This window comes from Haliaeetus leucocephalus, unplaced genomic scaffold (assembly GCF_000737465.1).
Source record: "Haliaeetus leucocephalus isolate CR32 unplaced genomic scaffold, Haliaeetus_leucocephalus-4.0 Scaffold92, whole genome shotgun sequence".
NCBI lineage: Eukaryota > Metazoa > Chordata > Aves > Accipitriformes > Accipitridae > Haliaeetus > Haliaeetus leucocephalus.
Genome location: NW_010972528.1, coordinates 11566494 through 11587561, shown reverse-complemented (window position 1 = coordinate 11587561; position 21068 = coordinate 11566494). Strand labels below are relative to the sequence as shown.

Here is a 21068-nt window from a genome sequence, read left to right as displayed (position 1 = left end):
ATAATTTCAACAGGTAGTGTTAACTTCCAGGAGTAAGCAAAAGAGCAATTTAAATTGAGGAATTTACAAGATGATGCGTGTATATATACATATATATCTAACAGCAAGAGTAATCTCTCAACCTCAGCACTGATGTAACCAAATACTTCCACCTGTATTATACCCATTTACTCACAAAACAGACAATCTCAGTAAGGAATATTGCCCTGTTTGGCAGTTCACATTAAGAAGCAAGCATGGAAACAAATCACTGAATTTTTGTACCATATATGCTGATGCAGGGTAGACTCTTCTGTTTCCTTAGTTTGAGCTACAACACCATCTAAAATTAAGAAATCCAGAAAGATATTTTATACTTATGTATACTACAGAAAGCAGATACTTCCAGAATACCCCAGTACCATCATAAAAAGAACTTGCTAGCAATCAAATTACTACTGCAAGATTGTATTTGGCATTTATATTGGGTACTTCCTATTTGGAAAGATTTAATAAAGTTAATAATGCAACTGAAAAGAATATTATAGTTGGTATGAGAAAATTAAAAAACGCATCAAAAAATGCAGTTTTCCAAGGTCAGGTAAAGGTTTCAAGACATTATTTATTTGAAACCTGAAACATGTCACTTTAGAAATTTACTAAGCATTTCAGGGATGAAACAATAATACTGATGTTACCATCACAGCTTGAAACATGGCAGTACAGTCACTCTACTACACCAGGAAAAAAAGCCTTCTATGATAAGCACACCAGGATCTTATTTGACTTCTGTTTGCTGAAACTTTTTAATCACTCGGCTTTCATTGCTCCAAACTCACATGCCAGCTGCTGCTAGATCATCCTCTGTCCCCCTTCTATGACTGACAAAGTCATGTTTTTAAGCTTCTACTGACTAAATATCACATCCTTGAGCATTAGATTAAAAAGGAAAAAAAAAAACCTCCCAGAGAACAATGCTGTTATTTACTTCATATTTCAAGATTTCAACCTCCTTAAGCCTTATGGCCTTTGACAGGAAAATGCTCAACCTCTCCACAGGAGAGATTTCCTGCTCACACATTCCATTCAGAGCCAAACAATTCTGAGTCTCTGAAGGACAAAATATTTCCCAAATAGTAATACAGCTATATTAACAGGGCTTACTCTTGCAGCATCTCCAGGCTGCTAACTACAAGGTATTGGTGGCTTATTGTAAACATTAGCTATATGGGGCTATTCTGTACACTCAGAGAAGTCTGCATTTGGTGAAGTGACTTTTAGGTTGACATTTAAGCAGTTAAATTTAATTAGGTTTTTAAAATTTTTGGAAATAATGAAAAGGTTTACCACACTGATGATCCCCAAAAGTAATTTTAGAAGAATTACAGTTTTCAGTAGAATTTTCATGCATTGACATGTTCTGTGGATTAGACACATTCTTTGGACCAGCTGTATCCTCCTTCATGCTTCTGAACACAGAAAAAGACATTTTTAAAAGAAAGGGTTTAAATATGTTTAATATTTAAAGGATTCTAAACCATAGTTGGAAATTCTTTTGAAGTTAAGTTTTAATTTCTAATATATACAAAAAATATAATAAAATGCACTTCTAGCAAACCGTAAATCTCACCACAGGGTTGCTGAACTTCAGTAACTCAGTAAGAAGCATTTATACAGAAATCCAAGTTAGGAGAACATTTAAAATTCTGGTGGTACCAGCATTTCCTTTGAATCACGAAAATCTATTTGCCTTACTGTGTGTGATAGACTTAGACAGGAAAATTATTCCCTTTCACAAAGAATTCCAGTAGGTCTGGGAGCTTTTTGGTTGTATTTCATTTTGACTTGGAAAAAGTAAAAATTTCAGAACACTCAAAGTTCTTCACCTATTACTAAGAGACCTCTGGTTTTCCAGCTGTACAGATACGGGTTTCACTAGCTGGACTCAACATTCAGGAAGCACTGCAACTACTTGAGAGCTCAGAGATAGGCACCACGACCCTCTATTCTGCAACAGCCTCGGAAGTCTCTGTCAGAATATTACTTAAAAGAACACAGCACTGCATAATATTGGAACAGTGAGTCATCTGTTCAATGGAAAAATACTTTCTTCCATTACCTCCAAACACCTAGTGGCATTAAGAGGACTGAAACCAGTCTAGTCAGCCATCACCTAATGTTTCAGTCTGCATAAATAAATACTAACTTTTAAATTAATTCATATTGTAGATTCACTATTAAATATCTGTGCAGTCATCTTTATTCAGAACTGACACAGCTTATCTTAATTACTTTGGAGGTAAATTAGTAAGATTAAAGTAATTTTAATCTTGACCGAGAGATACCTTTAACCACTTCCAACTTTAAAAAATGCTTATCAGCTTTTCTGAGTAATTTTGACTAAACAATTCTTTGAGGCTAGGTAAAATACAGCACAGCAAGTTCAACTTAGAGTATTTTTTAGAAACTATTTCTGAGCTATATACTTGAAGGAATCACACATTTTTTTTAAAAGGGTCTCCTATGATTTAATGAATAGCTTTGGAAAGCCAAAGTCTGAGAGAGTCTAATCTTACACTAAAGCACCCAAAGTTCTACAGAAATGTTTGATTACTCACACACCACACAGAAACCCTAAAACAGCCATCAGGCAAGAAGGTGCCTCACCAGGCTGGTAAGAGGCTGAAAACTGGGCAAATAAAGTTAGACAAAAGCCTTGTACGTGGAGTCCGCAATGAAGCACCCAAAATTGACACAACTAACATGTAACTGCATATTCTGCAACAAGTAGAAGATACTCCTGCCAAAAACCCCACTTATCAACCTAGGCCTAGTACCTCTCCAACTGTGGAAACACTTGCAATGAAAGACAGCCTGTGTTTCTCAAACACCATTAATCAGAAGTGACTGGAGTATTTGTCAAGTCTTCATGGGACAATATCCAAAGATCACGTAAAGAGACTGAAGGATCTACTGCTTTGACTGTGCATCTATTGAACAGTCAACAGGGTAGTAAATTAGAGAGCTGCCTATGCATTAGAGATGGGCCACGACCTCCTCCATTATCATAAAAAAAGTTTGGAGAGAAGGCCCAGAGACAGAATGGCTTTATTCATAAGTGATGGATACTGCTTATATCCACAGACCATGTCACCTTGGAGATGAAGATGTGAGCCATTTTCTTCCCAGGATAAAAATGTTTGTTAAGGCTATTAAAACCGAACTTGATCTTGCTGACAAGTGCTGTTTACAACATGCAAAATTGTGACTATGCCAAGCTTGCCTGAAAGGCTGCGCAGCCCACATATGGTAAGGTCCGCTGGTCTAGAAGACTTAATATCTGTGAGAGAAGTAGAACACCACTTTCATTCTGGTCACAGAGATAAGATCCTTGCACTGCATGTGACAAACTACATGCATTTAATTAACTGAAGAATCTTGTTGGCTTTGGAACTAAGAAGAGGGAGACTGAGGAACAATTACAGAGAGACCAGCACTCTCTAGCAAGGACGTATAATTGAAGTGAATGGCTGAGCCAAAAGAACAGAAAGCTTACCCACTATACTGAGCGCTGCTTGATAAACTAATGGGAGGGGATTTGGGCTGCTGATGTCAGGAGGAGTTCTGCAACATAGGCAATTCACCAAGTAGTTCAGAGAGAAATGACTGTTTTCAAAATAGCATGAAAAGAATTCTTTATCTTTGTGTTATTTTAGAAAATCTTTTACTGGGCAGAAGCATTCTTTGATGCAATTATCATGACCAGAGTAAAACAGGATGATGTAAGTATTACAGGTACCTGTTAAGTAATGAGCCATACTCACAGCCATGAAGGACAATTGGTAAGAGACTACCACACTGCACACACAAATCCTAGACAAAAACAGTAATACAGAATGCTTGTTGAACTAGCACAGATTAAGGGAAAGCAAAGTGATGTGCTACATCCTAAGAAGCATAAATTTCTTTTATAAAATTTAAATCTGCAGTGAAGCATCCGAAATCTGCATAATCAACATGTAACGATGCATTTCTATAAACAGGGAGAAGATATTCTTGCAAAAAACAGAAGTGGAGTTACTCAGTCAATTCCACCTTCGGGGAGCTCTTTCAGTCCCCTTTATTTAACTAGTACCTTACTAAAAAAGACTGCAGTCAGTTCTGAATATTTCAGCAGTAGTATCAGGCTTAGTGAATCTAGAAAGAGCAATCCATGCAGCTGCATTACAGATATTTGAGATGGAACTGTCGCACACAGCACCACAATCAAGTTGTCTGATCTCTGGCATTACATGCTCTGGTGACCATTAGGAAGTTACCAACCTTCCTGTTCAGTAACAGCATGAAAGAAGAAATAAATTCAAAAAAATCGTGCCTGAGGTAGCAGAAACCTCAAAGCCCGAGTCTCCTCCATAAGGAATAAAACCTGAAAAAAAGCCTTCCAAGCATCAACAGTGCAAACACTGTTCTCAAATACTGATTTTTAAGGTTGAACAAAATATGGGAAAAACCAAATCCTTTTGTTAAGATTAAACTCTGGTACAGTTCTAGATAGAAATGCAGGAACTTCAATTTAAGATGGAACTGGACTACGGAGGAGGTTAGGCTTCCTCATCTTGCTGACTGGCTAAGTCACAGAAACAGCAGCCTTTAACTTGCCCAACCCTAAGACAACACATTCAGTGCCCATGCTGGTATTCCAGGGATCTTTTTTTGTTTATGAAGCAGTATTTATTCCCTGAAAGAAAATATCTGAGATTTCCCTCTTCCTTGTAAATATTAAAAAAACTTCATTGGTCAGACAACAGCATTTAAATTATATTTTCAATGATGGCTCTCCAAACTGGAAAGCCATAAGTGGCTAAAGAAACTCCTGAACAAGGTGCCACACACAGGCCAGAACAAAAAAAGCTACAGATGTCTTGCTCATAAGCATTTTAAATTAAGGGTCCTAGGATCCAGGACAGACCACAATGAGATATGCCCTTTTACCACATACAGCATTTACTCAGTTCTAAAAGTTTACAAGGCAAGGAAAAAAAGCCACAACTGTACAGTGCTGTTACTGCAAAAACCATCATCTAGTCATACTCATTAGATGTATGACCCTAATCCTTTTAAAGTAAACTGTTTACCTTTTCCAGCTTGAACTCCGCAGTTGTACAAACACCAATAGTATGCTCTACTGTACTGACTGGTACTATGTACTGACTGGTAAGCATTCAAGAAAGCCACTGATCATAATAAAAGATAAGAGAATTTGAATTCAGACTACACAGTTTTATGATAAGCTTGACTATCTACATCAAATACTAGTTTAAAATTTTCTAGAATTGGTATTTTTCTTTCCATGATGGTTATGTGGCTAACGAATAGTTAAAGGAAAGCAGACATATCACAAACACTATTATCTCCGTGTTTAAATGAGAATCACATTCAGTAATATTAATAATGAAAAAATCCATTTAAAATTAAATAATAGAATTTTTTTCTTAGTAAAGTATATGCTGAAAAAAATGTGTAAACACTTACAAAGGCTCCAAGTTCTTTACATCATCTAATACTTTTATGTGTCCGCACAACCTCTGAAGTTGTGTTATATGTTCTGGATTATCAGTTCCCAGACCCGTAGACAAAATCTCAGATCGAATGTTGTATTCGTTGACCGACATCTTCAAATCTGAAAGCCTGGTAACCCGGACCTTGAATTATAAAACATACTAAATGGAAACCATAGTTCATAAATGGTCTCTCTCCCAACTCTAAGCCGTTCTTTAAATAAATTGGGGTGTTTAAAGTTTTACTTATACCTGTAAGCAATTCATTTTCTCTGATCCTCAAACAGGAGCCTAGCCATGTTTAATTGTTTTCAAAGTATCACCACCTTCTTTGTTGTGATAATGGCTCAAGTAACTAGTAGCTAGTTCCATTTAACAGAACCAAGATGCAATGAAGTAAACAATCCTAGCCTTGATTACACAAATTACAGCCAAAATCATAGCAAATCAAAACCACATAGCTAGAATAACTTCTAGACCCAAATAACAAAAAAACTGCTGGGGCAGGGAGGGGCGGTGGTGTGCATGGTAAAAAAACCCAAAACCTAAACAAAACCAAAAGCATAGAAATTGGAGAAAGGTTGAGATATACCATATGGGAAAGGAAGCTACTAATGAGAGTTACTTCCAGATCATTTCTCTTTCCACTTTGTTTTTCAGCTGACTGAACGATCAGATGGAAAACATAGCATGACACATTCCAAAACACAGGAATAACTGTACTTGTGGCAGGACCAAGCAGCCACAAGAGGCACATCACAATCCTGAGGTATAGGGAGGCCCTTCTGATGAACTTGTCCAGATCATAAAAAAACCCCACCAAAACAAAAACAACCCCCACAAACCCCTCAACTTGTGAGCTACCTTTGATAACAATTCTTCACAGAACTCCTTGCTCATAAAATGAAGTTATTTCTTAATAGACGTCATAAAAATGCAACTAGCTTGTTCATGCTGTTAGTAAAGGCTTAAAAGACACCTGATTTTTTGTCCTTTGATATAACTATCAGAATAGATTCCTGCCTTTCAAAAAAAATCTCCTTTCAAATAAAACACAGCCCTAAGGCAATCTCCTACCTGCAAAGTTTTGGGAGAACAGGAGAATACTTCGAGGAAACATCATCGCATGGATGACATACTCTAACTTTTCCCTAGCTACCCCCTTCCAGTCAGCACTACCAACAGGAATGCTTGGTCCCTGCCTTTCTTACAGGCCAGGGAAATGACAGAACAACAGAAATGTGGCACTGACTGCAACATTTTAATTTCAGGAAAACCTAAAAAAAAAAAATCAACTCAGAACACCAGTTATTAAAGCAATGTCATCACATGTCTGAGATTACTGCAATGAGAAGGTGCAAAAAAAAAATCTTACTAATCTGAAAGGTCAGAATGACAGCCTTCATACCCAACTGATGGTTACAGGTCCTCTTTTGAACGCTGACACAAGGAAATTCAGTTTATGAAGAAAAACGCACAACACTACACATTAACACTCTGCAAGACCGAGAAGTCTTCTAGATGTTAGCATAAGTAAAATTGTTAAAAAAAAAAAGTCCAAGACCAAGAGCACTCATTCTTCTTCTTCTGATCAAGAAACTAAGAGGAAAAAAAGCTTGAAAGTGTTTTTTAATTTGCAGAAAAATTTAGACTAAAACTAACTCTAAACTAGTGCAAGAACCATAAAAGACAACATATATAAATAAGTCTAGTATAAGAGATCTTAGGTATCATCAATCTTGGAGGATTAAAGTTTCATTCTTTCAGAGGAATGTGTGAGGAACTACTGAATTGATTTTACAAGACAAAGCCCTAAAAGCTAGTACTTCCAAAATATACTTTTGTTATGAACTTTGCGGAATAGTCTGGATTACATTTATAATTAATTTGGTGCTCTGTTACTGGGGCATATTCAGCTCTCCAGATTTAAAGTTCAAGTCTTAGTCATGTATTCCACCTATATACAAGTATATATATATACACACAAACACACACAAGATATATATATATATGTATATATATGTATATATACACAAGAAAGATATATCACAGAACAATTGAGGTTGGAAGGGACCTCTACAGGTCATCTTGTTCAACCCCCTTGCTCAAGCAGGGTCACCTAGAGTCAGCTGCCCAGGACCATGTCCTGATTACTTCCGAGTATCTCTCAGGATGGAGACTCTACAGCCTCTGAGCAACCTGTTGCAGTACTCGGACAGCATCACAGTAAAATAACCAACAGTACTATGTGAATACCATGTAAAATTAAATTAAAATAGGAATGGACAAAAGGAAAGAGAAGAATGGGTGCTCTTGTTGTAAAGGAGTTTAGATACAAATATTTTGTAATGCTAAATTCTATACCTACCATGGGGTCAACCCAAGCTGTATTTCCCAAGGTATGTACTATTTTTGCTTCATGTAGTTTTCCTTTAATTTTGTTATGAATATAATGAGTTACCTAGGGAAAACAAGTTTTCACTGCACTTGATATGTATACCAACATAACTTTACAGTTATTTTAATTATAATGAAACAATCTCCTGATCTTAACAATGAAAAGGGTATTCAATAAATAAAACCAGTTTTGACTAAACTAGTGAAATACTCCAACTTTACTGTAGGATAAAATAGTATTAGCCTTTAAGGAAGGAGCTTCCTTAATGGAAGAATACTCAAACACAGGTCAATTTACAAAGGTTAACCTTCCCCTGTTACTCCCCACAGATTCAAAAGCAGCAATAACTTTTTCTTGAAGAAGCCATTTAAATCAGAGAAGAAAATCCCATAAATTTCACTTTATTATTTTGTATGAAAACAAGAAACCTGACTTCTTAGAACTTGGCCCAATAGCAGATATTTATTGGTATTACTAATAATCAATGAAATTTGATTACTCAGTTTGCAGTTCATAACTGTCATCTTGTAGAAAATAACACACAGAGAGAAATTCAAGAACATAAAGGAAATACCATGTGAAACCTGGTAGATATTACCTTTGGGTTCCATTCAATTTCATTATCAATGGGTTTCACTCTACAAACTATAAATTCCACAGCCTGAGGTGGCAGACACTGAAACTCTGCAGGTAAGTGAAGCAGCTGATAGCTCTGAACTTGACTTGTTCTGCCTTCATCTATGTATTTAATTTTGACGTTAAAGAACAAATTTTCCTCCTCTTTTGGGGAAATCTCTAGTACCTGAACCCTTCATGCAGTAGGAGGAGAAACACAGAATTATTATTCATATAATCAGTTGTAAGAAGTTGTTTTTTTTTTTTTTCTTTAAACAAGAGTAGATTAAAAAAGGTATTTTCATAGCAAAATATCAATCTGTGTGTGTGCATGTGGGTAGTCATTCTGTTTTCCATTTGGTAACTTAAAGAGAGTATGTGATAGCTTTTTAAAGAATGATTGGAAAAGCAGGGATTTTTTTGCTGTTTTTGGGGGCGGGTTGACTTTTTTAACTAAACAGTGAAAGTTTTAAATTACTTTGCATTAAAAAGTGCACATGAATAATATAAAAACCCCAATATTTTTACCTGTGAAAAAGTGTTTTCTCACATAATCCATAAAACGCCAGCTTCTCCACGTTTTTAACAGAAATTTTATTGCTAGGTTTCTTAAAATACTCATTAATTTCTTCAGCAAGAATTGTATACTGGTCCTTTTGTTTATCTACTATTCGACCAAAGTAGTTTGTTGCATTTACAATGTGGAGAGGCAGTATCTGAAAGCATAAAGTACATTAGAAAAAAGGAGGACCGGATGATTTCTTAAACTAATGAAATATAAGTTTTCAAATTCAAGATCACCTCCCTCTTTCCAGCCCAAAGAGGTAACAGATGCTGCTGCTTACACACATTTCAGAAGATTATGAGTTGTTATATTGTTCATAATCTTATGAATAATACTAACCGCCCATTGTCCAGTTAACAGTGGACAGAAATTTATAGAGCAAGAACTGTTAGGTCTCAGTTGGTGGTATTCCACTGAAATGAACAGTGAACTATACTATTACCTGCCAAGCCACTAACCACTAAGACATTTCACACCATTCGTGTTCTCCAACTTACAGCAAATTTTAGAAGAACTGACTGGGGAAACACAAGGCCTTCACTCTTTTTGCACTCAAATTACTTAAATGAAAAACTATGAATACACTACTATCAACACCAATGCATAAAGTACTGGGTCCATTCCATCCAAAGGGTCATGCCAGGCACAAATACTAAGATACAGCTGCGTGTATGAGGCCAGATGTGGTAGTAAGAGGACCAGAAAGGTAATTTCCACTTAAAAAAAAAATCCTAAAAAAGCACAATACAACTTGAGGTACTTAAAGGAAGGAAACATTAGACTGGGTTCCAAACAAAAAACAGAAAGTGAATACTTAAAGTGGTAACTGATTTGTAGGACAGACACCCAGGCTCTGCAGTCAGCAGAAGTAGATGAGGAAATCTAAGAGGCCACAACCGCTGTCTTGAGTGCACCCCAGGTAACTGCAAGTTTCTAACAAGAGTGTCATGAAATCTGTCCACTAAATCCAGCAAATCCATCCAGCATCAACACCAGATACATGTAAGGTTGTCAAAAGGTTTGAACTCATACCTACCAACAAAAGCTTATTTATTAGGCAGAAATGGAGTAACACCAAAGAATCCACCCAGTTCTCCTTATTTTCTATTCTGACAACCTATGACTCTTGGGAATGGATAACACCCATTAAATGCATGACCTGAAGGCACCTGAATTCTGCAAAAGACAGGACAGGAAGAAGGCAGAAGCAGCTCATCTGAATGTAAGGCATCCAGCACTTCTTAGACCTAAGTGCTAACTTTGGAAGGAAGCACCAACATCTAAACACTTGCCCCCAGCAATCATCGTCCAGCAAGGAGACAAGACAGACTGTACAATACTGCTGTACAGGAAGACACTCCAGTATAGAAGAGACTGAAAAGCCAGGTGAAGAGAGCTGGAGATACAAACTGTTACTGGGATGTGAAGAAACACCATAGCAAAGTCAACTCAATAACCATGAATGTTTCATGATTGTGAAACTATTAAAAAAAATCCATTTAGAACAGCATTCTATATCACAATGGTTTTCAAAAAGCACTGACATCTTAGAGTAGGACATAACTGTTCCATCTAGAAGATAAGGGAACAGCTGTATCCCATTTTCTGTGGATACTGCAAATGAAAATACTAGTTTCAAATGACAAGGCAAGAATATGCTCATTTTTCAGCAAGTCAGAACACGTCAGCTAAGAAAAAATCCTCACTTCCAACAAAACATGCGTCATCTTCCGCTTCAACTTCTCTTCACTCCAAAAGATTAATTTATGTTTCCTCTACAATAAATATAATTAAAGTTTACAGGAACTTTAACCTTTGTTAATTTTGGTATATGGTCTCAATTTATAGAGGGAAGGAATAAACAGAACCTAAGCCCTCTTCCCATGGAACAGGAATCTTCAGTGCAGAAGACAATCTCAGGCAAACTCAGAATCACCTGCAAAACAATTTCAGTTCAAGCTAAGGATTAAGGGAAAAATCTGGCACACTTATTTATGCAAGGGAGAGAGGAAAAAAGCTAAAAACTAACAAATATCCAAGAGATATAGTATGCATACTACAGTAATATTTATGTAACACAAAAAATAAGTAATATGCTAAGTAGCTATTTAAGACCCGTCTTATTGTTACCCAAAACCAAGGTAAATAATAACAACTTACTGTCACACATCCAGGCGTTTGTATAATTTTATCTGGTATATTCTGGCACACATCTATTTGTAGATTAATTTGATGACGATCTGGACACACTGTTCTACTCCTACACATCAAGAAAACAGTTTTAGAAGACAGCTCTTTGTTTTCAGTTGTAAACTATTTAGATGCGACTTAAAACAGCTTTAAGCACTAAAATTTCATCAGCCATCAATATTCAATCTCTGTCTCAAATAGCACCAATGACTCTGGGGGTTAGACAGAAATGGCCAAAAAGCTCCTGGTGGAAAAGTTTGTACAACAAAACAAAACACACCAGAAAACTTGTTTCAGAGTAAAACAAACACTAACATTGAATTTTTTGTTACTTGCAACAAGTTATCTACTCTAGAAGTCATACCTGAGAATACTTTAGCTTTCTCCTTCAAGCACTACTTACAATCCAGTTACACAGAGCTCAGAGAAGTCATCATCTACCTACCCACTCTGGAGGAAAGGAGACGACAGGGGAGAGAGTAAAGCACAAGCCTTGTGCAATTATAGTTAGAATGCTAATCAAAACAATGGCTTAAAGTTCCCTCAAGTACATCTGTGTAGGAGTTAATAAAGAATTATGCTACTATGTCAGATTGTGTTTTCATGAAAGTACCTAAGAATAGTGAAACAGATGCAACATTGAGCAAAAAAAACCAAAACCAAAAAACCATGATCAAAACCTGGTTTGAATAAAAGTATCCAACAGGAAAATTCATTAAGGGTAGAAGCAGTCATTCAGGGCATATAATGCCTTCCTGTGTTAGTACAGGTGTCAAGAAAACTTGGTATTTCCTTACTTGCAAGTCCCAAACGTTTTAAGATAGGCACACAGTGGCCTTGAAAATTTCTTATCTTCCTCAGCTTCTAGCATCTTGGCCATAAAATCATGCAGTTCTGGTGGAATTTCAGCTTCTGCATGCTGCAAATAGTGCAGGATCCCAAGTGCATGACATGTATTGTTGTTTTCTGTTAGGAGAATGACTGACCTTGCCTTTGTATATTGCTGATCTACAGAAGAATCCTAAAGAAAAAAAAATATTTTTTTTTAAAAGCTTTTATGTATCCACCACTTAATAACCAAATGTAGTATTAACCTGTTAAAGATTTACTCAAACCTTTATCACATTACAGAAGTTGTCAGACATGCTGTGTAGACGTTGACCAAAGATTCTTGGAGAAGGAAAACTGAAGTGTATCACGCAAGTTGCATCTGTAATTCTCAAAGACTGCATGCAGTCATCTGTTAAAACTAAGCACATGTTTTATACACACGTAAGATAACTGTAATACTTCAAGCACGTGAAGTATTACATCACATTAGCAATGGCTGTTTCCTTCTCCCCATCCATTAACTTAAGAATGAAGAAAAAGGTCTTTTCCCAGTACACTTACATAAGACATTGTATTTCTTCAGTCAATATGCTTCATAAGTGTATGGTAGAAACAGCATTTCATGTTAGTCTCTAATTGTCTAGCATAATTCTATATCTCATATCAGCATCATGGAATAAAAAGAATTGCCCACAGCCAAGAGCTTCACAACAGTAAGACAGAAACCACTTCAAGTAATGCAGGAATGCTAACACCTTTGTATTAACCTACAAAGCAGAAGTACTTTAGTCAATCTTCTTGCTTTTGACATAGAAAATGGAAAAAATTAAGTTTGAAAATGGGTAAGACTCTTTGCTACTGCAAATAACTCGAAAAATAAAAATTCTACCAGAATGTAAGGGAAATGATTACAATAAGTCTTTGGAGTTTCTAAATTATTTCAAACTGAAAATATCTTCTGTAGTAGGAGAGAATTGTGAAATTACAGAAATTCTCTGAAAGTACTAGTAGTTCTTTTAACTAATGCATCAAAAAAATGCCAAACCTCCTTTATGTTCCCTCTAATAAGTAAGGTTTTTCCTCGCAGCAGTTAACCCTGGGACCCATGAACAACAACAACAAAAGACTAGCTGTAGCACTAAGTAAAGGGATAACCAGAAAGAATTCATAAAGAACTGACCCTGTGGAAGTGACAACATAACCTAGTGTAAGTATTTAGCGTAGAACATGAGTCACCAAGAAGACATAATCACAAGCAGACAAAGAGAAAATACTCACCTAAGACAACATGAGTGCCAGAACTATACTTTTTTGTCCATTGCTCTATGATATACTTGAGACTACACTCACTCTTTTCATGTATTTTCAAGGAAAATATTGAATTGCTCTTCAGTACCTGCATGACAAAGTTATATGTTCTTCCAATACAGCAACAACTGCTCTAATAAGATATACTATTTAGTAGAGTTTATTAGTATCACCATATCTTAGCTACTGTCAAAGGAGCCAAGGGAAGGAGTTAATGAAATTTAGGTTGCTTACATATATATATTAAAAAAAAAAGAAAAGATAGAGACTATGGAGATTAAGCTTATTAATTTCCCATATAAAAAGAAAGCTAATAAAGCTCAGGCTCCTGTGAATTAATACATTAAACCAATGTTTAAGAAAGTACACATTCCACTTGAAGCTTTCCCCCATGATTAAGGTGTCCCCTCTATTTCAAGCAGATTCTATCATCTAACAACATGCAGGCTCACATTTCAGTCTCTCAGAAAAAGCACTAAAACCCCCTCACTGATCTACCCATACTTAACTTGCACGAATGTAGTATTCTCAAAAGGCTTTATGTATTTGCCAAATTCAATGTTCACAGATTAATCACTACAAAACCCTTGGTTATTTGGTAAACTGGCACATCTAATGAAATAAGTTAACACTTAAAAATATTTTTGTAGACCATTTAAGATATTTGAAGTTGGTGTACACAAGGATTACTATAAACACCCTCAATACTTCTTTAGCATCAATACTCTTTAACTGGTGGTGGGGTTGGTTGTGATATGCTTGAAGAAATTAACCCTCAAATATTAAAGGAAAACATGTTAGAAAGTCACGAGACAAAACCGGATTTGCTTCCATTAACAATCATCAAAGATTAAACATTCCAGACACACTAACATTTACATAAGAAGAATACTTTAAACATCACAGGATCTATTCCAGCTTCTGGAAGGGAATACATTCCTACGTTTCAGGACTGACATATCTCTTCCTATGACATCTGAACAATCCAGCCACATATCCTCTTGCTATCCCATCCTTGAAGCTATTGCTGAAGGTTTTAATTCTAATATCCTCATAGCTTGCCTCCTTTAGCAGCATCATCCCCATCACCCTATCCAAGGTTAACAGAACTGCTTCCCAGTCAAATCAGATTGCACTCCTCTTACTTCACACTGTTGGAGGACCAGCAAAGAGACAATGAAAATACAGTTGAGATTTCTCTATTGCTGTGTTGTTACATATATTCATTGCTATAATATCTGAAGAAAGAACTACTGCAGGAAAACTCCTCCTTAGTCTCTACCTCTGAAATGCTGAGTATACAATTCCACAAAAAATGTGGGAGGAGCACATTCTATTGCAGGTAACTTTGAAGCAGCTTTATGCCAGTTTTTAAGAAAATACATATTAAGCATGCTATCATCCCTCCATGTCTTACGACTTGAAGCCTAACTAAATTCTAACAGACTTTCACAGGATGACAGAAAATGTTTCTTTCACATCAGAGAAATGACCTTTTACAATTTCAACTAGTCCAGACTACAAAGCAACAGAATAGAACTTCTTAACCCAGTGGCTTAAGTTTTCTCCCCCCATACCACTCCTGGAAATTGTAAAAAATAATATAAAAAAACCGAGTTTGATTCAACTTAAAGTTCCAATCTGACACACAGAACATACTTAAGAATTTAGTAATGAATGCATTCTATGCCAGACATTCCTGTCACTTAGGCTTATCTTCTAGTTGGCAGAAGGGCAGGATTAGGGCTACTTTTAGCAGAAATAATTAACTTCCAAATTCATGCTTCTCCTTTACTCTCAGAAGCCAAGATATTTCAGTTTGTTATACTTTAATGATTAAAAAAGCACTTATCTATGTAAATTTAAATACTTTCTTACCTTATGAATCATTTCTACTTCATTTACTGAATTAGTGAATACCAGCACCTTCTGAAGATTATTGTGGGTAAAATCCAGTATTTTAAGTAACACAGCAGTTCTCTCACTGTTCATGCAAGGCTGCACGACCTAGAAGCAGATACAAAAGAGGGCTGATAATTCACATAATCTATACACATTTCACTATTGTCATGTTTTAACCCCAGCCAGCAACTAAGCCCCACGCAGCTGCTCATGCCCTGCCCCCACCCCGCCATGGGATGAGGGAGAGAATCAGGAAAAAAAAGTAAAACTCATGGGTTGAGATAAAAACAATTTAATAGGACAAAAAAGGAAGGGAAAATAAAATAATAATAGAATATATAAAACAAGTGATGCACAATACAACTGTTCACCACCCACTGACTGATGCCTAGCCAATCCCCCAGCCATGGTACCCCCTCCCCCCCCAACTCCCCCCAGTTTATATACTGGGCAGGGCATGACATAACATGATATGGAATACCCCTTTGGCTCATTCGGGTCAGCTGTCCTGGCTGTGTCCCCTCCCAGCTTCTTGTGCACTCCCAGCCTCCACTGGCAGGACAGGATGAAAAGCTGAAAAGTCCTTGACTTAATATAAACACTGCTTAGCAACAACTAAAACATCAGCGTGTTACCAAAATTTTTCTCATCCAAAATCCAAAACACAGCACTATACCAGCTGCTAAGAAGAAAATTAACTTTGTTCCAGCTGAAACCAGGACAACTATAAAATTCTTCTTTTAGTAAGCACTAAGCATTGCTATATAATACCAAAGAGAATTCAGTAAATGGTGGCTCGAGTAAGTGGTAGGTCTTCTGTTAAACTTACAAAAGATACAACTCGCACAAAAGGTATGCATTTAGGACAGCTCCCAGAAGCATAATTAAAAATCCATCACAATGAAAATCCCACATTGAGATTTTTCATTCATTTAACTTTAGGTGATTTATCAATCTTTAAGCTTGGCATTTTCAAGTACCTCTAAAAAAGCTTTGCACTCCAAAAGCATACTGCACCACCTGAAATACCCTGAATAACTAAAGCCATCAAAACACTGACATGTTCAGTCCTGTCAAACTATTAATTAGACTTCTTACAGAAAGTGGTGTTTTTTCAGTTTCATGCCATGCTCAGAATGTCCGGTATTAGAGACTTCCCAACATTCTCAATCCCCAAGTTGTTACAGTTTGAGACACAGAAGAATTAATTCATATGTACAACATTTTGTATTGTTCTTAAGGGCTATACTACATTGACTGGAAATTAAATGAGAAGACACCTAAGAACACACAGTAACTTTCTGGAAATTTTAGGCCAAATTAAGTTCTGCATTGTGTGGTACACAGCAGTAAAACAAGTATTTTACTAGCTCTACCTTGGGACAACTTACCTTGTAGTTCTGCCATTCACAATTAACAGTTGCAAAAATATTCTGATAAAATTCTGGTCACAAACTGTACCATTTGCAAATACTTCATATAATTCAGATTAATTTGTACTAACAATGAAATACTTGAGGGAATGTCTTCACCTCAGTCCTACAAAGCAAGGTAAAAGACCTTCAGCTTGTTCAGTGATTAACTTGTACAGGTCTTCTATGAGTCACCTCAGTTCATACATGGGAGGTACACCTGGACAGTCTGAGTTGCCCACTTAAAAAAAACCAATAAGCTTACACTGACCTTGATCAGTACAAACAGCAAAATACCTTAGTAAATAAAGAGTGACATCATACCCAAATTGTTACCTGTTGCACATTTCCATAGATGGAAGCTTCTTCCATAGCTGTTATCACAATGTAAGGATCATTCATGAACTCCTTTATCAGGCGTGGTATATGCTTATTCCAACGAGTTCCAACAGCAATAATCTGATGTGGTGAATACTCCCACTCTTCAGTAATAATGGCTTTCTTGTAACAATCTAATATAGTAAAAACCTATAGAGAAAAAAAATGTTTCTATCCTCTTATCCTATTCCAGCAAGTATGTACAGCAGTGAAAAGTACACTGTTTCAGCACACTTTTTTCCAGTGGCAAAACCACCACCACAGCAAAACACAAATTTCAAATCCCCACATGAAGTGTTTGGTTCTTGCACTTTTATCCTATTATCTGAATGACTTCTGAAGCAAGAAGAAAGAGACAGGACAGCATGAAGGAATGGCACGTGCAGGCACACAGGATCATTAACACAGGATTCTGCCCAGAGAAGATGGAAATCTCAGGAAAAGGATCTGTTCAAATCTGAAAAATACTGAGCCTAGGCAAAAGTAGATCCAAGAGGTCAGAGGCAGTCAGCAAAAACTAGGAGGTAAGCTGAAGATAAGCTCAACCTGCCAATACAATAATTTGCCAAAAAAACCCCAAAAAACAAAAACCAAGGGTGTGTGTGCGCACCATGACATCATTTATTAAAAAATTAAAAATTACTAAAAATAAATATATTCCTGATGACATCACCTTACCTAAGTTACAAGCAGTCCAGCTGTGGAACATCGGGATTTCTGGCAAAGCACTACCATACTAATAAGTATTCCAGGGTTCTGGCACAATTCTGAAAGATCTCTCAACCTGGCACTAAACTTACCCACAACAGCAATGTTTTTAGGAATATAACATTTCTGTAACACAATGCTTTAGAAGAGCTGCGACAATCCAAACATTACCAAATGATCACTCCAATCTGAAAGAGCCTCTCTTCTCCTTTCTGTTCAAGACTGACATTTCTGAGAAGCTGAGAAGACCCTACAAAAACAGCAGATACATGCACAAACTACCTTTCCCACAATCTTCATATAGTATACCTGCACTCCAGCTCAAGTAGTACAGGAACACAACAGAAAGAACAGCCTAAACAGAAAGAAAAAATGCCCCACTGGATGACATTTCATCTAATTTTATACTTGAGATTTGCTGCTACAAAGACACATTTAACAGCTTCACATAGAGCAAAATTGGTAATCTATCTCCATTAAGATGTTTCTGTAGCTTTTCAGTAAGAAACACAGCCCTTTAGTCTTATCACCAACTTTTAAACAGGTAATAAGTTAATGATTTTAAAAAAATCTATGACCGTGAAAAAGGTAAGCTGTTTTTTGCATATTGACAACATAATATGCTACAATATAAGAAAGCATGTCCTATGAAGCATCAAAGCAGCAGCAAAAAAACATAAGGAATTTTCTCAAACTTAAGTCATCATTTTAAAACTGATAAAATCCTTGTCAACATGAAACTTAATGCTGTTCCTCTTCCAAGATTCTGAGTTGGAATCAGCTTCTCCTTTTGCCTGTACTGTCATTAAGGCCCAAGGAAAGTTTTTATGATTGCTTCCAAGACTATTTGATCATTCACTTCTGCCTTTCATTCTACAGAGACCGAGGAACCTACCAATAAAGATAGCTCTTGAACTGAAGTTGTTCAAACAGCACTGGTAGAAGGGAAAAGGAAGTTCCTTACAGTCAGGTGATGCAAATCTTAAAAGTAGATTAAAGATCCCTACACTGAAACTACTGCTACCAAGTTAAAAAAAAAACCAAAACCAAAAGTCCTTGGGAATCCTTCCACAGCAAAGGAAGACAGCATAATGGAGCAGTAGCATAGAACAGGACAAGACACAGCTCTCCCCACTTTTCCAGTGTTTCATTCTGCCGGAAGTATACAGATGAGATTTTTTTAATCCCATTTTCTCCTGAACTCTACCACAGGGATTCAAGAAGGTTGGTTTTTTTCCATTATGTGCCCCACTGTTTAAGACACGTGCACAACTGGAAAGCACTTTACCAGCTGAATGTATAAGCCATTTACCTGTTCAATAGCATCAGAGAACAGTACCTCAATCTCATCAAGAACAAGATGGCAAAGTCTACAAAATAATAAACTGTGATGTTCAAACAGTCTCAGGAGACTATACGGTGTAGTCACGATGACTTCGCCTACAAGTAGGAAGAAAAGACTGTTAACATTAGCTTACAACTTAAAAGAATATTAGTAAGACACCATAGGACATGGTAGCTTTATTAAAAAGGCCACATATGCATTTCAGATACATCATCTTGAAGTTTGGGGGGGGCTTGTTGGTTTTGGGTTTTTTTTTTTTTTTTTTTTTTTAATAGAGAGCTCTGAACTCTTTTCTGACTTCTGGTCAACAGTCATTTTTAGTTTGCTTACATTTTTCTACCCCTGCATGTCTTCAAGACTTGAGTGGGTAAAACTCAGTTTTTGAAGAAGTGAAAGATCTGAACGTTAGCAAGTCCACAAAGCAGGATACCATTTCATTTTCCAATAAAGGAATGGAAGTAGAGATAAGAACTTCAGAACCAGACAGACACACAGTAAATATTTAAATACATGCAAGAGCAGCCTTTAGCAAAGCTCAGTTTTAAAAATGGAATAAAGCACATATCGTGGCTTAGATATCTGCACATATATATATACACACACACATATATGCGCATATATATATATATAAAAGCAAAAACACAACAATCTTAATCTGTGCAAATTTACCAACAGCTCTACTCATAAAAGATCTGAATTCATCCACCAGGCTCTTAAATTTGAATGATGGATTTAAGAATGCAAACTGCTGAAACTGAAAGTTTTACACAATCCTTCATAGTTTTATCTATATTTCTTGTTTCCCTGGCAAAAAGAGCCACTTTAAAAATGCAGTTATGAATCAAGGCTTAACAAAAAGACCAAACAACACCCGTAAAACTAAGTGCTTTAAGTAAATACACTTAAGCAGGGCAAGTCTCCCAGCAGCTCTGTTACTACTTCTATGCTTCCTCCTCTCTACAGAGTATCCTCTGTGTACTACTGAAGTTATATGCACAAATTACTATTTATTGCAATAAGCAAGTTGGATACTACCATTTAAAAAAAAAACAAACAAACTTCAAACTTATATTTAAGGTGGACATTTATGCAACTTTGTCTGCAGAGAACTATTACCTCCTTTTTAATCCTTCACTTCTCCAATATTCTTTTTAAATTAAGAGTAGAGAAGAATCATGTTATGTGTATATAAACAATAAAGCAGCATCAGACAGTCGCCCAAATATTTGTCAATTTAAAAAAATAAAATCCATGTACTTGAAATACTTGTGTATTTGTTAAAAACATTTTTTAAGAACATACACATATGCCTTACTGTGGTGGGCTGACCATGGCCAGCAACTAAAGGCACAGATGCTTACTCACTGCCCCCAACCCCAGTGGGACAGAGGAGAGAACAGAACTGCCAAAGTGAGAAAACTCATGGGTCGAGATAAAGACAGCAGAATAAGCGAAGGAGGGAGTTGGGGGGAAGCGTGCAAAGGCAACCACTGACAACATCCCAGAAGCAGACAGATGCCCAGCCACTCATTAGATCACTCCCACCCCTCAAGCTTTTATTGCTGAGCATGACATTATACAGTATCGCATATCACTTTGGTCAGTTTGGGTTAGCTGTGCAGGCTGCATCCCCTCCCAGCTTCTTGCCCAACCCTGGCTTACTCACTGGGTGGCAGACCGGGAAGAACAGAATTCTTGATGCTGTGCAAGCATTGCTCAGCAAGAGCCAAAATACTGGTGTGTTATCCACACTGTTCCAGTTACAAATCCAAAACACACCACCATACAGACTAGGAAGAGAATTAACTCCATCCCTGACAGACTCAGTACCTCTGTCCAGCAATGGATGCTCATATATCAAAAAAGGCTATCATAAAAT

General features: G+C 36.7%; 1 protein-coding gene across 1 annotated transcript in view; it reads right to left on the bottom strand.

Moving 5' to 3' along the window:
* The window catches only part of LOC104842621 (putative ATP-dependent RNA helicase TDRD12), a 37821-nt gene that overhangs the window by 2374 nt on the left and 14379 nt on the right, over positions 1–21068 (bottom strand). The window contains exons 12-24 of the mRNA XM_010585109.1: positions 19157–19284; positions 17095–17286; positions 15323–15451; positions 13415–13532; positions 12421–12554; positions 12103–12326; positions 11276–11375; positions 9079–9266; positions 8534–8744; positions 7906–7998; positions 5512–5681; positions 1327–1448; positions 265–322 (exon numbers count right to left, since the gene is read on the bottom strand). Of these exons, the coding sequence (XP_010583411.1) occupies positions 265–322; positions 1327–1448; positions 5512–5681; positions 7906–7998; positions 8534–8744; positions 9079–9266; positions 11276–11375; positions 12103–12326; positions 12421–12554; positions 13415–13532; positions 15323–15451; positions 17095–17286; positions 19157–19284 (1867 nt within the window). The remainder of the gene's footprint in view (positions 1–264; positions 323–1326; positions 1449–5511; positions 5682–7905; positions 7999–8533; positions 8745–9078; positions 9267–11275; positions 11376–12102; positions 12327–12420; positions 12555–13414; positions 13533–15322; positions 15452–17094; positions 17287–19156; positions 19285–21068) is intronic.